The sequence below is a fragment of the Leopardus geoffroyi genome, chromosome B4 (assembly GCF_018350155.1).
Source record: "Leopardus geoffroyi isolate Oge1 chromosome B4, O.geoffroyi_Oge1_pat1.0, whole genome shotgun sequence".
NCBI classification, from domain to species: domain Eukaryota; kingdom Metazoa; phylum Chordata; class Mammalia; order Carnivora; family Felidae; genus Leopardus; species Leopardus geoffroyi.
Window position 1 is genome coordinate 58,603,371 of NC_059341.1, and position 16,927 is coordinate 58,620,297.

The 16,927-nt window shown below is 36.9% G+C and overlaps 1 protein-coding gene across 3 annotated transcripts in view; it reads right to left on the reverse strand.

Annotated features, from left to right (window-relative positions):
- Positions 1-623: 623 nt before the first annotated feature.
- BCAT1 (branched chain amino acid transaminase 1) overlaps positions 624-16,927 on the reverse strand; it is a 107,690-nt gene continuing 91,386 nt past the window's right edge. For all 3 annotated transcript variants that reach the window (XM_045466390.1, XM_045466389.1, XM_045466391.1), the window contains exon 11: positions 624-7,140. In XM_045466390.1, coding sequence (XP_045322346.1) covers positions 7,099-7,140 — 42 coding nt within the window. In that variant the 3' untranslated portion in view covers positions 624-7,098. The remainder of the gene's footprint in view (positions 7,141-16,927) is intronic.

Here is a 16,927-nt window from a genome sequence, read left to right on the forward strand (position 1 = left end):
ACCTTAGGTTTTGCTGTACTTGGCAATCATTGGGACAAATCACAAGAAAATGAGTATGAAATATGTGACCCTCAGATATAATGCATTTGGCTTTATTCTCTCAGACATGTGCACGAGGGCAGTTTATACAAAGTCTGGTTTGACTAAAAGGACACATCGCTGATGTTCTCTGAGTTTAGATGGAATGCCTTTCATTTTATACAGTGTCTTTAATTCTGCAGCTATTTAGCCACATATGGGTGTGTTGTATCAGTGAGATAGATTCACTGTGACAGTGAATGGAAAGAAGTAATCTATTCCCCTTATTTTGTGCAAAATTTAAAAGACAAAGCTAAATTTTACTAAAGACAGATCCATACCCAGGGGAAAGGACAATTCTTAAAGGCCCACTGTATTTCTAGCCAAATGTTTGAAAATAGATTTAGATTCTACCCAGGTGAATAGTTAATAGGTTTTTTGGGTGTGCTCAATTCTTTTCATGTCCCAGTGTCATTTTGGTTTAAAAATACCACACTACATTTACTTCCCATGACCAAAAGCCTTAGAACATCACGAAAATGGTAATTAAGCATTACTTTCATGCATCCAACAAATGTTAATTTCAAGAGACTACACAAACAGGATTCCTTTAAGTTGTTTTATTGATGACAGGAAAAAGTGCGTAATTAAAGATTTCATGAGACCTGCAAACAATAGAGAATGTGTCTATTGCCAGCAAAAATACAATTATTCCAGGTCCTTTAGACATTACAAATATAGAGTTCTTTCACACCAGATGGTTCATAAGTGACAAAGCCATTTTAGGATGTTTAATTGTGCTTCTACAAAACCTTCAAAGAATGAGGTAGTTTCCTTTACCCACGTTATTCTCCACATTTCGATTACACTTTCAGTGAGTTTAAATCTTTTAACGTAACCTTTAAACAATTTTTTCATGAAAGCCAAGCCTTATTTACAAAGTGTTTATTTCTCTGCACTTGATTTTTCTTAAAGAGAATTTCAAGAATGACTACACAACTAGAGAACTTTGAGACAATCAATGGTTGGGATTTTTCATTGCAATTAGATTTAGGTGTAACAGCACATATTCTAAAAATTCCAGAGCTAAGCTGATATTCTCCTGTTTCTATCTATAAACTCCGATTTAAAAACTATTTCCTCAAACTACTTATTTTCTCTCAGTCACCGTTAAGCAAGTGCAAACTCTTCAGCAGTGACATAGGCTCTGTTTATTAGCCACTTGAGTCCATTTCAGAATCATTCATTCTCATAAGTCACCAGGGAAACATCTGCAGAATTTACAGATGCATACAGATTAGCTAGCTTATTTTTAAGACTTCATTCGAAATCTTATAGCCATACTCTTGAGAGAATTCCTGCACTTTTTAGAAACTTACCAAAGACGTAAAAATTGAGGCAGATATATGCATTCCTTTGTTAACCCTGAGAATGACTGCTGTGAAATTAACCTGGGGAAATTGCAGCATGTTGCACATTTTAGTTAAAAACTAAATGACAATATTCAACTCATTTCCAAATCAGGTAGCCTTCACCAAGGAAAACGGGATGGCAGTAAACTGTATTTCTAAGGCGCGCGGGGCGGGGGGGGGGCGGGGAGCGCTGTGCAAAAGTCACAATGTACTCCTTGTCACTTATTTTTTCAGCCTCAAGAAGCTTCACGAATCTTAAGTAGTTGAAGGAATTATACAGTCTTCTCTAAATTTGTAGTACAGTGGTTTCCATATAACACGACCGTCAGGTTATTATCTCGAGATCATGGCCTAATTCTAATACCTAATGAACTGGCCCTTATACTTAGCCACTTCCTCCTTGGCACTATTGGTATTTGGCACCTACGTTGAACGCTAAAGATCCCTATGGTTGGCCGAATAAGGACAAGGCTTCTCTGGACAACACAGAAGCAAGTTTGACTTTTTTCCTGTGTTTCTTCCTCTACCTTCAGTTGTTCTTCTTCTGACATCTTCTCTAATTAAAAGTTTCTTGCCCCATAATTTAATAGTAGAACCTAGCCATTATAAAAGTGGATGTGCAGAGAAATCTTTCATTGAAACCACATTTTAATTCATTCTCATACCACAGCTTGCAGTCAAGTCTTACATCCCGACAGTGGATTCTGTAAATTGGAACATTATACAACTTAAGTTTTAAGCCTTATTCATAGGGTCTACAGAGGTATGAAACATATACTTCCAGACAGAAAAAGGCTTACTTAAGACTTCAACTGCATCCAGCAGATTTTAAAGACCACTTCATTTTCTAATACCAAATTTCATGCCTTCATCATTCACATTTGAATCATTCATTCAAATCATTCACGAAAGCAAATGTATGTACTTCTATCTGATCCCACAGAATTATTTACCCACAAACACTATTACATCATATTGATATGTTTTTTTATCAAGCTCCCCAAATTAATATCTGAAGTCTTTTGATGTGGTATGTACACTAAGGATGAAAAATCACTTTCTTCTACCTCTGAATTTTTTTAAAGCGTGTTTTGGCCATGATGAATATGAATCTCTTTGCAATACGTTAAATGGCCTTTCTTTTAAAATCTCAAACCATGAAAAGTCATTGTTATATTAGTCCTCTACTTGTGATTTTCTGAGTAGCTGGATCCATCATTTTCAAGCTAAAGCTCTAAAGAGTTTGATTCATAATAGACATTTTCCAGAAAAACTCATTCTAGGAACATTTCAATAATATCTGGCTTTGAGTTTAAGATCAGCAAGGATGCTGTAATTTCAGATGATCTTTTGTTAGATGAACCATGACAATTTAACATTGCTCCAGAGAATGTAGTTATCAAATGTACTAGGCAGGTTGGAAGTAAGTGGTAAACCAACAGGGAATCTCACCATGTAGACGGTGGTTGAATAACCCTCTAAATACTAATCCTACCGAGTAGTTGTGCAGTAGAAGAAAGGAATGGAAAAAGGGACGAATTTCCTTAAAAAATGAGATGGAAATGTTCATTGTGATTTCTTGATAAGAGATGTGTTCTAGCCATCATCTCCTATTATCTAACTGCATTAAATAACACTTTTTTTTATCTAAAAATTTTAGTAGAGTATAAACTCCACGAGGATAATGTCTATATACTATTTTCTAAAACTAACTTCCTAATCCCTACCACTAGCTGTGTTAGATGCAAATTTGTGGGTACTCAACCAACATTTATCAAATTAACTATAATCTCTATGATCTTTGTCATTTAATAGGTAATCCTTACTGAAAAGCTGGTACTCTCTGTTGGGAGCAGATATCTGGAAAACAGGTGAACAAATTCTACTTGTAAAAACACAAAGTGACAGGTATTATGAATTATCTACTAATTATTCATGAGCATTACTATTGGTAACTTAAGTTTCTGAATATACACATAAGAAATCCACATTACAAGGAAGAATTCTTTGATCACATTTAGCATCTGAATATAAAATAAGTGAGCCTTACAATGTTTCTCTGACCCCTAAGCCCTTTGCTTTATCCATCTGACGAATATTGATTGCCCTAAATATTTTAGAAAATATAAACAAGTGAACAAGTATTGTTATTTTCTGCCTAAAATACATTTTTCCCAATCGTAATGGTAAACTCAATGTATGCTCTTAAAAAGGAACTTTTTAAGGAAAAAGAATACAGTAACTGAGCACTGTGTGGGAATAGGGAGAATAAATAAGCTTATTCTGGAAGCTGATTTTATAGCAAAAACCCCCTAACATGGAGTTGAATCTACTGCTTTAATAAGAGGCTCCTATAATTCTTTTGACCAAAACATACTCATTAATTGCCTCAAGTGTTCAAGAGTGCCGATTTGAAGGAAGCAAGACCACTCGTTTAGGTACAATAACATCGAGCAATAAACCTGATCCTAGGGCATCTCACGTAGGCTTCCCCAAACTTCAGGAGTGCTGACGCTGCACGGCACGTAAGTGGTGTTCACTGTACTTTCCTGCTGCTATCGTCTGTCATCTTTTTTTTTTTTTTTTTCCTTTACCTTATAGCAACATTTTGAGAAAAGAATAGAGGGTGTTTACCAGGGAGGAAAAAAAAAAAAAACAAGCATGATTCCTCATAAGTTTTCTCATCCGCTTATTTCTCTTTCCCTTTTACTTTTCCTTTGCACTTTTGAAAGCAAAGGTTAAAACAGGTATTATTAATTTCACTTCTGCCAGCTGCAGGTCCTTCACAGCATGGTACAAACCCCTGCAGTTGATGCTTCTTTTGGGGCATCCATGATTTGAATCCTTAATAAATGACTGCAACAATAAAAAAAAATTCTAATAGCAAATATCTTTAGGAAGTGCCCAAGTTTTGTTTATATCTGAACACTTCATTTTAAAATCCCGGTTTCTACCGGGGCACCTGGGTGGCTCAGTCAGCTGGGCATCCGACTTCGGCTCAGGTCATGATCTCACAGTTTGTGAGTTCAAGCACCACGTTGGGCTCTGTGGTGACAGCTCAGAACCTGGAGCCTGCTTCAGATTCTGTCTCCGTCTCTATCTCTCTCTGCCCCTCCCCTGCTCATGCTCTCTGTCTCAAAAATAGATAAACATTAAAAAAATAATAAAAAAATCCCGGTTTCTACCAATGTGTTTAGGAAAAAGCTGACAAACTTGGTCTGAAATGTAAAACCTGAAAAAAGTGGGAGGAAGAGAACATGAAAAATAAGTTAATCATTATCATTCTAAGTGCCACCAGTTCTGTTTATATTCATGCACATGTGAATTGTTGAATCTCATTTGATCAACCCAATTAAACATTAAATAATTGCAGCCAATTATGCAAATATCAGCAACAATATTAATTTGTTGATCTTTTTGAGCAGATTAGCCTCACATGTTCCTAATGCTAGACTATCTTACACCATAAATGATCAATTAGTGTTAGGATAACTAAGTCTTGAAGAATGGATAATTGCCTAGTTATAATGTGTCACTCTTGCTGTATTAATCCACTGCAATTAAACAAATAGTGCACAAGGAAAAAAGATGTGCAGATGTTCCTTTTAAATCTATTTAACAAGTTAGTGTCAAGGTCAATTTTCTGTCTTATTACTTACGAAAATGGCAGATTGCGCTCTCTCAGTTTTAGGAGACCTCCAGTTTTTTAAAATATATATCCTTAGTTTTCACTCCATCTGGTAGAAAGGGCTTAAAATGTTCTTAAGGTTTGATGAAAGAAATCATAGAGACATAATGTCAAGACATGTTGTTCTCTAACTTTTATAAGGGACATGTGTTGCCATACTAAATTTAGAGATGCAAAGTGTGAAATGTATTTATGGCAAACAAATGACTTCCATTTCTCATAGAAATGTAGGTCTAGTTATTAAGTGCTACTTGACAGGTTAGAATTACCTGCAAGTCTTTTCTAGACTACTGCTTTAAAAAGGAGGTCACAGGATTTAGCCAAGGTAAATGCATACCCTTAGAACACTACTTGGTGAAGTGTGCAGAGGACAGTTAAAACACCTGAGGCCTGAAAAGAACAGACTTCCAAGACTTCAGATCACCAATTAAAAGTCCCCTAAAAGATATTTTTACTATTCCTTTTCATCTTATATACTTCCCTAATTTTCATTTTACCATTCCTATCTAAAAGAACCCTGTGGCCAAAAGTCTTGGAAAAGAATCAAAGCCCCATTTGCTATGTGCTGCTAAATGCCTTAAGGACATTTTTCTAACACATCAAACTTTTAGAAGGTCTTTTTTCCCCTTGCTCTGAAAAGAGAATGAAATATGATCAGCAAGATGAAAGTTACTAGAACTGAGGGAAACCAAAATATGTCTGAGAGTTGACCTTCCAAGGGTAAATGTTTTCTAGCAAGGTTTGACTGACTTTCCCCTAAATTATAAACCAGGATTCAATTTTAACTCACAGCTCCTAAATGAGGAAAAGATCATCTAGAATCGCTCTCCTGTACTCTAACCATGTGATCCTCCCAGCCCCATTCAACAGAAATGAGGTATATCAAAGTATACCCCTTTGCTTTCTACCAAAAGCTAAATATGATTCTTTATTTTGTATTTAACATGTAACATATATGTATTTAACACTTCACAAAGGTCATTTCCATTTGGTTGGTATGATATCATGACCTCTCTAGAGCTGCTATTTCAATTCCAAGGCAGTCTTCAAATATGAAATAATCCCTCCAACAAACTATGCCTCTGAGTATCTCTAATGACTTAGCAGTCCCTGGAAAATAAAGACAACGTGAGGTAAATGGACACAATGTCAGAATCAACCACAAATTCTAATAAAGAGGTTTCATAATATAGAAACAAAGAAGGTACACTTCTATAGAAGCTAAATGTTCATTCATTCATTATTTAATGAGTACCTATTATGTGCCAGGCAGGGGGATACAAAGATCTCAAAGGCACAAGAGCCTCAGTCTTGTGTTGGAGGCTGACAAACAGCCAATTACAATACAATGTGGAAAGGACAATGGTGGAGATGTGCACAGGTCCTGCTGATGCACAAGGAGAGCCTGGAGGAGACTGTGACATCAGGAAGAAAGGAGATCTACTCTTTAAGATGGATTTAAGGGGCCTGCAAAGAAAAATGTGAAAGCAGAAATACCAGTTTTTCAGTCTTGATTATTAAAAAACAAAACAAAACAAAAACCCACAACCATTTTCTGAAGATGAAGATAATGTCACAGGAAACATTACCTATGAAATCTACTCAGATCAGTTTTCAAACACAGAGAAACTCATTTGGTTGAGGAGCAGAACATAACTTATACTAAGGAAGAAAATATTTTTGTATCTGAGGAAACTAATAAGGGAGGCACTAAGATTATTGAGGAAAAGTCTATGCCGTAGGGCTTACATGATCATCTTTCGAAGAGAAGGTGAAGTAAGCTTTTAACACTGAGTTTACAAAATACCACTTGATGATTGCAATTCATTTTCTCCGGCATGAGGAAACAATCACCTGGTAACAACTGATAACACAAACTACATTAGGCACAACTAAAAACAGGTAGCCAAAGAAATCTATTGTAATTCAACTGCGACAGTTTGTCTCCATAGCACACAGATGATATCCTGTATTTTCCATTTAGGATACTATGATTGTCCAGTTGCTCTCTTCTCTTCCGTACTACAACAAAAGCAAGAAAACATGTTTAAGTGTAAACACTACCAGTGCAAGAATCGCTTACAAATAAGTTCAGCGATACAACCAATGTTATACAAAAAGGTCTGTTCCTATTTTGAACAGTAAAAGCATATTCGTGTTAAAAACAGGATTAGAGAGAAATAAATCAAATACCTGGAGAGAATCACAAGTTTTATAATTATGGTTGAACTCAAATTTAGAGCTGAAATAAGTCTCTAAGTTATGCCTTTTCATCACCATTCTGTATTTAGTTTCTGCTCCCCAAATAAAGTAACTGAGTTAAATTTAATTACAATCATCTTTATTCTAAAGAAGCGATGCTCAGAGTGTGTGCTCCAGACCTGGAGCATCGGCATCACCAGGCAGCATGTCTGAAATGCAAAATCTCAAGCCATACCTCAGACTTTACTGGGGATGGGTCCCAGCAACCATGCTTCAGCCAGCACTTTCGGGGGATTCTAATGAGAGTGAAGTTTGAGAATCACCGCCCTGAAAGCCCCCTTTCTCAAGAGGGTTTTATGTTCGTGGACAAAATATTAAATTGACAAATGCTCTGTTCTCTAAATGAAACTCATTCAGGTTATGTTAGCATCTCAATTTTTCTTATTCCTTCAAAAGTTATGGAACTAGATCACAAACAGAATTTGATTATTTGCATCTCCAAATAATTTGCTTTCACAAACCTGAATTTTAATACTTAAAATTGAATTAACTGACACAAAGACATTCCAGATGTCCAAAGTAGAAAGCTAGTTTTGATCAATTTGTTCTTTTATTCATTCATTCATGTATGTGTGCATTCATTCATTCATTCATCAAACATCTCTGTGTTCAAATGAGCTCTCACAGTGCTAACGCTATGGTGCCAGGAGCTTGACAGACTTACTACGAAATTTATCCTCACAGTAACCCCAGAGAGTAGGCGCCATTATCGATCTCATTTTATGGATGAGAAAAACTGTGTTAGGGAGATTAAACAACTTACTCAGGTAATTCGTAAAGGGTAGAGCCGAGCCCAGACCCTAGCCAAAGGTCTCTCTCGCACCAATGACATGTTCTCGACTACCATTTGGAGTTCCCTCCACATGTTCACATAGCTGTGTCTGTGGAGATGGACTTGGAACATATCTTCCCTACCACCATGCCAGTGAGTCTGCCACCATGTGCTTGCCTAAATTCCTCCGATGATGTCCCCTTTTCACATGAATTGGCTTTTCATTCCCAATATAACTTCAGTTGAAATTCAGATAAAACATTAGCAGTTCCAAATGGGAAAGAACTTTAGTGATCATCTAAAATGTAGAGGCTTTGGGGAGCCTGGCCGGCTCAGTCGGTAGAGCACGTGACTCTTGATCTCGGGGTCATAAGTTCGAGCCCCGTGTTGGGTGAAGAGATTACTTAAAAATAAAACCTTTAAAAAAAAAATTAATTAATTAAATGCAAGGATGAGTCAAATAAGTGGAGCTCTGGACTTTAGAACAATTCCACTTTGATCAGTTTTGTATGTTGGGATTCTAGGAAAGATTTCCTTTGTAGAAAATTTCTGCTGCTTAAAAATCATGTATGAAGAGCAATGTACTCTTAAAGCCAAGCTTCTTATTTTACATCTAAGGACATTAAGGTTCTAGAAAACTCTTAATCTGAAGCCCAGGGCTCCTGCCTCTATCTGATGCTATTTCTCCTATGTTATATTGTCCATGTGCTGGGTTCCTCTTAAAGAGCTTTAAGGACCTCTGGCAGCAGAATCTATCAAATTGGTAAAAATACTGGGAGCCAAGAATGGGTCTACTTACAACCTTTTGGTTTACATAAAAAAGAGAATGAAGGAAGCCCAATGACTATAAGTGACTTGCTGAATCTATATCAGAAAGAGTTGTTTCAAGAGTGTGGCTTCCCACTATTAATTGTTGATTCATGATAAATGCTAGATAAAAATTCCCAAAGTCTGCTTGATTTATGTATGGTACAACATGACTTAAGGTAAGATCAAAATATCATTATTATTTCTCTTACTTGGATTCCCATGAATACATTAGATACTTATGCCATTAATAATTGAGTGTCATCATATTGACATTTTAGCAGATCTACATTATTGTGATTCGTGACCGCCATAATTCCATCTTGAATCTCATCAATTAAAGTGAATTTGCTTTCAATTAGTTGTTTCAGTTTTATAAACAGTCAAAAATCTATTTGGGTTACAATGACAGTCATAGGCCATATCACTCTAAGAACCTTCATAATATGTATTAAGATTGGCCTCTTCATCCTATAATTTATGCTTTTATGTAAAAATTATAGCATTCTGAGATGTATCTAAGAAATGTGATAATACAGGTAATTCAAACTATCTAGACCTAAGCAGTAAGCGATCAAACTTTCCATTTCGATGATAAATAACTTGATTTAATTTTTCAAGGCAAAATAATTCAAGAGTAGAGATGACAGATGCTAGCAGAGATAGAAATTATATTCGTTCCTCAGGAGTAGGTACCTAGAGAAGGAGGGGAAAGAACACATGTCTGCATGGGCAAGGCTATCATTATCAGGGTCATTACAGAACCACAGCAGTAGGCTTACTCCTTCAGCACTTGGCAGGTCTGCTGTAAGTCACAATGACTTGATGTTGTTCACTGGAATCGAAGATGAGGTGAAAGCAACATGGCAAATCCAACTGAGCACATGGGGTGGTACTCAGCCCATGTGGAAGATTATCAATGTGGTATGCAGAATTTTCATCTTTCATGAATTCCAGGAAGAACACTAAACCAAAACACAACTAATGACAAGTTCTAATCTTCACATCCAACATACATATGGCAAATAATTTTACATGGCCTTTGTTAAATGCCTTTTACATTAGGCAGAAAAGTTCTTAGCAACACAAAAGGACAATGTACATGTCATGCACTTATTCTCTGTGATGCCAATAAAAATATAATCAGTGCTGCCCACCAGGTGACAATTTGTCATTCTTGTTCTAAATCCTATTCAATGGCCTGCAAAGCTCTGTAATCCTGTAACGTGGAGAAGTGTGTATTAGGGAACAAGTACAGCTGGGAAGCTGGTCAAGGGGCTCAGTCATCAAGGCAATCTGGAAATGTTCACTTAGTATGCACACAAAGAGAAGGATAACTCGGGACATCAGCAGGGAAAAGGAGTAGGGCTCTTATGTAACTAAAAACCATCAAGCTGTTCCACTGAAAACAAAAAAATGCAATAACCACTAATGGTCATTTATTCTTACAAAACTGTAGCCACTAGTGGGGAAAACAGAATTTTAAAAGAAATTCCATCTGGTGGCCTACAGTCAATACAGATCCTGCACCTATCTCACTGGGCTTTCCTTTTCCTAACTACTTAAGACACCCACCTCTCTAAACTTAACCAAAGAGGTGAAAAATCTATACACTGAAAACTATAGAAAGCTTATAAAAGAATTGAAGAAGACACACACAAAAAAATGAAAAAATATTTCATGCTCATGGATTGGAAGAACAAATATTGTTAAAATGTTGATACTACCCAAAGCAATCTACATACTCAATGCAATCCGTATCAAAATAATACCAGCATTCTCCACAGAGCTACAGCAAACAATCCTAAAAATGTGTATGGAACCAGAAAAGACCCCAAATAGCCAAAGCAATCCTAAAAATGAAAAACAAAGCTGGAGGCATCACAATTCTGGACTTCAAGATGTATCACAAAGCTGTAATCATGAAGACAGTATGGCACTGGCACAAAAACAGACACTTAGATCAATGGAACAGAATACAGAATGCAGAAATGGACCAACAAACATATGACCAACTAATCTTTGACAAAGCAGGAAAGAATATCCAATGGAATAAAGACAGTCTCTCCAACAAATGGTGTTGGGAAAACTGGACAGCAACATGCAGAAAAATGAACCTGGACCACTTTCTTACATGATACACAAAAATAAACTCAAAATGGATGAAAGACCTAAATGTAAGACAGGAAGCCATCAAAATCCTAGAGGAGAAAGCAGGCAAAAACCTCTTTGACTGGGGCATTTAGGTGGCTCAGTCGGTTAAGCGTCCGACTTCAGCTCAGGTCATGATCTTGCGGTTTGCGAGTTCGAGCCCCGCGTCGGGCTCTGTGCTGACAGCTCAGAGCCTGGAGCCTGCTTCGGATTCTGTGTCTCCCTCTCTCTCTGCTCCTCCCCTGCTTATGCTCTGTCTCTGTCTCAAAAATAAATAAAACATTAAAACAAAATTAAAAAAAACAACATCTCTTTGACCTTGGCTGCAACAACTTCTTATTCAACATGTCTCCAGAAGCAAGGGAAACAAAAGCAAAAATGAACTATTGGAATCTCTTCAAGATAAAAACCTTCTGCATGGTGAAGGAAACAATCAGCAAAACTAAAAGTCAACTGACAGAATGGGAAAAGATACTTGTACATGACATATTACATAAAGGATTAGTATCTGAAATCTTATAAAGAACTTATCAAACTCAACACCCAAAAAACAAATAATCCAGTGAAGAAACAGGCAAAAGACATGAATAGACACTTTTCCAAAAAGGGACATCCAGGTGGCCAATAGACCCATGAAAAAATGCTCAACATCACTCATCATCAGGGAAGTACGAATCAAAACTACAATGAGATACCACCTTACACCTGTCAGAATGGCTAACATTAACAACTCAGGCAACAATAGATGTTGGCGAGGATGCAGTGAAAGAATCCTTTTGCACTGTTGGTGGGAATGCAAACTGGCGCAGCCACTCTGGAAAACACTATGGAGATTCCTCAAAAAATTAAAAATACAACTACCTTATGACCCAGCAATTGCACTACTAGGTACTTATCCAAAGGATACAGGTATGCTGTTTTGAAGAGGCACATTCACCCCAATGTTTATAGCAGCACTATTGACAATAGCCAAAGTATGGAAAGAGCCCAAATGTCCACTGACAGATGAATGGACAAAGAAAATGTGGTGTGTGTATGCGTGCGTGTGTAGAGAGAGAGAGAGAGAGAGAGAGACAGAGAGACAGAGAGACAGAGAGACAGAGAGAGGGAGATACAATGGAGTATTACTCAGCAATCAAAAAGAATGAAATCTTGTCGTTTGCAACAACATGGATGGAACTAGTGTATTATGCTAAATGCAATTAGAGAAAGACAAATATGACTTCAGTCATATGTGGAATTTAAGATACAAAACAGACGAATCTAAGGGAAGGAAAGCAAAAATAATATAAAAACATGGAGGGGGACAAAAACATAAGAGAATCTTAAATATAGAGAACAAACTGAAGGTTGCTGGAGGGGTTGTGGGAGGGGGGATGGGCTAAATGGGCAAGGGGCATTAAGGAAGACACTTGTTGGGATGAGCACTAGGTGTTATATATATAGGGGATGAATCACTGGATTCTACTCCTGAAATCACTATTATAGCATATGCTAAATAACTTGGATACAAATTTTAAAAAATAAATTAATTAAAAAAAAAAAGAAAACAGAACAGGACTTCCACCTCTCAGGTCTTTGCAATCACTACTTCCCACTTTCTAAAACCTCAACAGCAGCTCTGCTAGTTACACAAACATGCTGCCCTGATATTTAAGGCCTGGATTCCAGGTTTTTATTTGATTCCGACAGCAGTCTTGGTATGTGTATTTCATTTTAAAAATGTCTAAAATCAGGTTCTCTCAAAGTTTTCTCGAAAAGTAATATGTGGGGCGCCTGGGTGGCTTAGTCGGCTCAGGACACGATCTCACAGTTCATGGGTTCGAGCCCCACGTAGAGCTCTGTGCTGACAGCTCAGAGCCTAGAATCTGCTTCAGATTCTATGTCTCCCTCTCTCTCTGCTCCTCCCCCACTCACACTCTGTCTCTCTCTCTCTCAAAAATAAATAAATGTTTAAAAAAATTAAAAAAAAAAGAAAAGTCATTTGATATTATTTAAGGCCTTCCTCCCACCTCTCCTCAGAATGTGTTAATATATAAGAGCAACATGTTTTTGTCCTTCAGTATCTGTCTGGTATATCACTCACTTATTTGTTCCTTTATTCATTTATTCAAGAAACATTACTGAGTGTGTATGATAGCCCAGGCCTTGTACTGAATACTGGGGTTACAAGAAGGGAGTAAAACAATTCCTACATTCAAACAACCTTAGAACAAAGACAAGTGTGTCACTAATTAGAATACAACTTAAAGGCCATAAGTGATATGGAACCCAGGTACTTTGGAAGCTGGAAGAAGAAGTTATATTTGAGGGGATGAATACGTGTTTGTACTGGGGACAGGGATGTTGCTCAAGACAGACTTTAAAAGTTCTTAGGGGTGCCTGGGTGGCGCAGTCGGTTAGGCGTCCGACTTCAGCCAGGTCACGATCTCGCGGTCTGTGAGTTCGAGCCCCGCGTCAGGCTCTGGGCTGATGGCTCGGAGCCTGGAGCCTGTTTCCGATTCTGTGTCTCCCTCTCTCTCTGCCCCTCCCCCGTTCATGCTCTGTCTCTCTCTGTCCCAAAAATGAATAAACGTTGAAAAAAAAAAATTTTTTTTTAAATAAAAAAAAAAAAAGTTCTTCAAGGAGATGTGTCTTGACAGACAACCAATACCTTCTCAAGTAGGCAAACTGTAGAAGGTACAGAAAGGCAGGAAGAAGTAGACAGCAGAGTCAATTGGAGAACAGAGATTATCCCAATAGCAGGCATATTGGTGAATACGATGGTGAGTAATCAGATTGGCAAAGAGCGATGCAAGAGAAAAGAAACATAGGCAATATGGCTAATGTTCTCCATGCTGAAGTCTGGTTAAGTAACACAAAAGTGTTTTTCTTTGTCACTTGAAAAAAGAAGAGGGGGGAAAAAAAAGACTGAAACGCTCCCCTCCTAAGAGGTATTTTTAGGGCAATCTAAAATCCATGGAATTTTATGGAAAATTCACCAAGGGGAATGAATACTTAACCTCAGAGGTTCTTACTCATACACAGAAACACACACGTTAAATGACAATCACATCTGTGGTTAAGAAGGATTTCCACCCCCCACGTCACAGTGGCAAGAATCTTCTGGGTTTATTGGTTGTTGTTGCTCTCTTCAACTTACCAGAGCACTTCTTACAAAATATCCATGTTTTTCATGTAATGTCAAAGAGATCAAATGTAAAACATGATGCAATTCTACGCTTTTTCCTCAATAATTACTTAAATTATTTTTCGTGGACAGAAACAGGCACCTGTAGCTTGGGTGATAGCACCAATTTGCTATCTTATAAGAGAATAATTTTGAAACTTTAGGTTCCATGCCCACAGGCATAAAATAATTGAAAAAGAAGGATGTGGTCTTAGATTCTGAATAGAGAGTCCTCTGTTAACTTAACAATTTGGAGCAGAGTTGGTCCTTCTGGTTTGTGGTTTAATTCAGAATCATTATATTATCTCATGTATCCTGTGTCTCCACCCCTTTTGTTTCCTTATTCCTAGGGAAGCCTTGAATATATCATTAATTTTCAGTGTTAATACCATTACATTTTACTACCTAGGGTAAAGAGAGAAATTAATTTCTTCTTAGACACAGGCACTAAGTTATATAGAGAATATATACAGGTAAAAGGAAAATGTTGTTTCTTCTCATTCTCTGCTTCATATGGATCTTTTATTCTTAAAAGTATTTCATGTGGTCTCACATTTAAATTGAGTATTTTGTTTCTTTACAGCTTTGACTTCTCCAATTTTTTTTATCCCTTCTACTACTATTAAATCACCAGCACCTGGAATAGTCTCTTGCACACTGTTTGTGCTCAAGAGATATATCTATTGAATGAATTAATCAAAAACATTCACTTATTCACTAATCTTACATCCATAATCTTACTTTAAAAATGCTCTGAGAACTTTTGTAATGGCGTGTCCTCTTGCCCCCAGAATATGCCTTAGGACTTCTCTTTTACTTAGAGTTCTGATGCATATACTTTGGCACTATCTCAAGAGAGAGGAAACATTTCTGCTTTTGCCTGCCTTAGGCAAAGCTTCATGATTATGTCCATCAAACACCTCTAGTTAGATCTTTCTTCCAATTCAAATTTAATACAGTTTGATTTTCCCTTTCAAATACAGTTGACGTTTTCTTTTTTTTTAATCCTTTACAACCAAATCAAATTAAGGGTAATTTTCTTATTTCATATAATCTCCAAGAGGTACTGAGATCTCATTTTGTGTAGTAAGTCCGATAAAATGAAGGATTCCCCTCTGTATGTATTCAAGAAAAGGTTCCAAAGTGATATTTTCTTATTACCATAACAACACGACCTCCCCTCTTTTCCTTCCAATTTTTAAGTTTTATTTATTTTTTATTATTCTTTATTTTTTGTTTAAATCCAAGTTAGTTAACATATAGTGTAATAATGATTTCAGGAATAGAATTTAGTAATGCATAACCTATATATGATACTCAGTGCTCATCCCAACAAGTGCCTTCCTTAATGCCCATCACTCATTTAGCCCATCCCCCCATCCAACATGTCTCTAGCAACCCTCAGTTTGTTCTCTGTATTTAAGAATCTTGGGGCACCTGGGTGGCTCAGTCGGTGGCTCATCCGGCTTTGGCTCAGGTCACGATCTTACAGTTCGTGGGTTTGAGCCTTGCGTCAGGCTCTGTGCTGACAGCTCAGAGCCTGGAGCCTGCTTCAGATTCTGTGTCTCCCTCTCTCTCTGCCCCTCCCCTGCTTGTGCTCTGTCTGTCAAAAATAAATAAACTTTAAAATTCTTAAAAAAAAAAAAAAAAAAAAGAATCTCTTATAGTCTGTCTCCCATCTGTTTTTATCTTATGGGTGATATCATACGACATTTGTCTTTCTGCTACTTATTTTGCTTAGCATAATACACTGTAGTTCCATCCATGTTGTTGCAAATACTGCCTCCCCTCTTAAAAATCTTTCAATTTCTGTTTTGGATAAAGGCTTTCATAATTTGGCCAATTGTATATTTTTATTCTATTTCTGTTTCTTATTTGTGCAAAACACTAATAACTTATTACCTTCATCAGATTTACTCAACTGTAAAAAAATTTAGATTACCAAAACATCCAAATATTCTTATTAATTTAATTTCTTCCAATTACTTTTAATTGTTTCCATGTATAAAAGTAGAAGACTCAATAAATTATATGTCTTCTAATATTAAGATATTCCTTTATTTAGTTTGCAGAATTTTTTTAAATGTTTATTCTGAGAGAGAGAGAGAGAGAGGCAGAGAAAGGGGAATAGAGAATCCCAAGTAGGCTCCATGCTGTCAGCACAGAGCCTGATATGGGGTTCAATCTCACAAACCATGAGATCATGACTTGAGCCAAAATCAAGAGTCAAACCCTTAACTGGCTGAGCCACCCAGGGGCCCCAGTTGAAGGATTTCTATAGAAAGCCTTTACTGAAGAGGAAAAGAGCAACATTTCATCGATTCAAAAACCACAATCATTCTTATCTTTTAATGTTATTAATTTTGCATAAAAGTTGCTGAGTAAGTCTTCCAAAAATACCATTCTTATCACTCTCCCAGGACCTCAGTTGCTCTGGAGGGGCCTGCTGTTTTGTCAACTTTTTTTTTTTTTTTTTTTTGTATAGTTTTAAGACCTAAACCATCTGGTGTCACTCAAACTATCAAACTTTATTTCACATTTCAGTATGAATCTCAGCTCCCCTTGGGTATGTTCACTGACTGGCAATGATGATACGTGGGCTCAACAAAATCGTCCAACAACGTGCGAGGGGTTTGCAAGTTATAGAA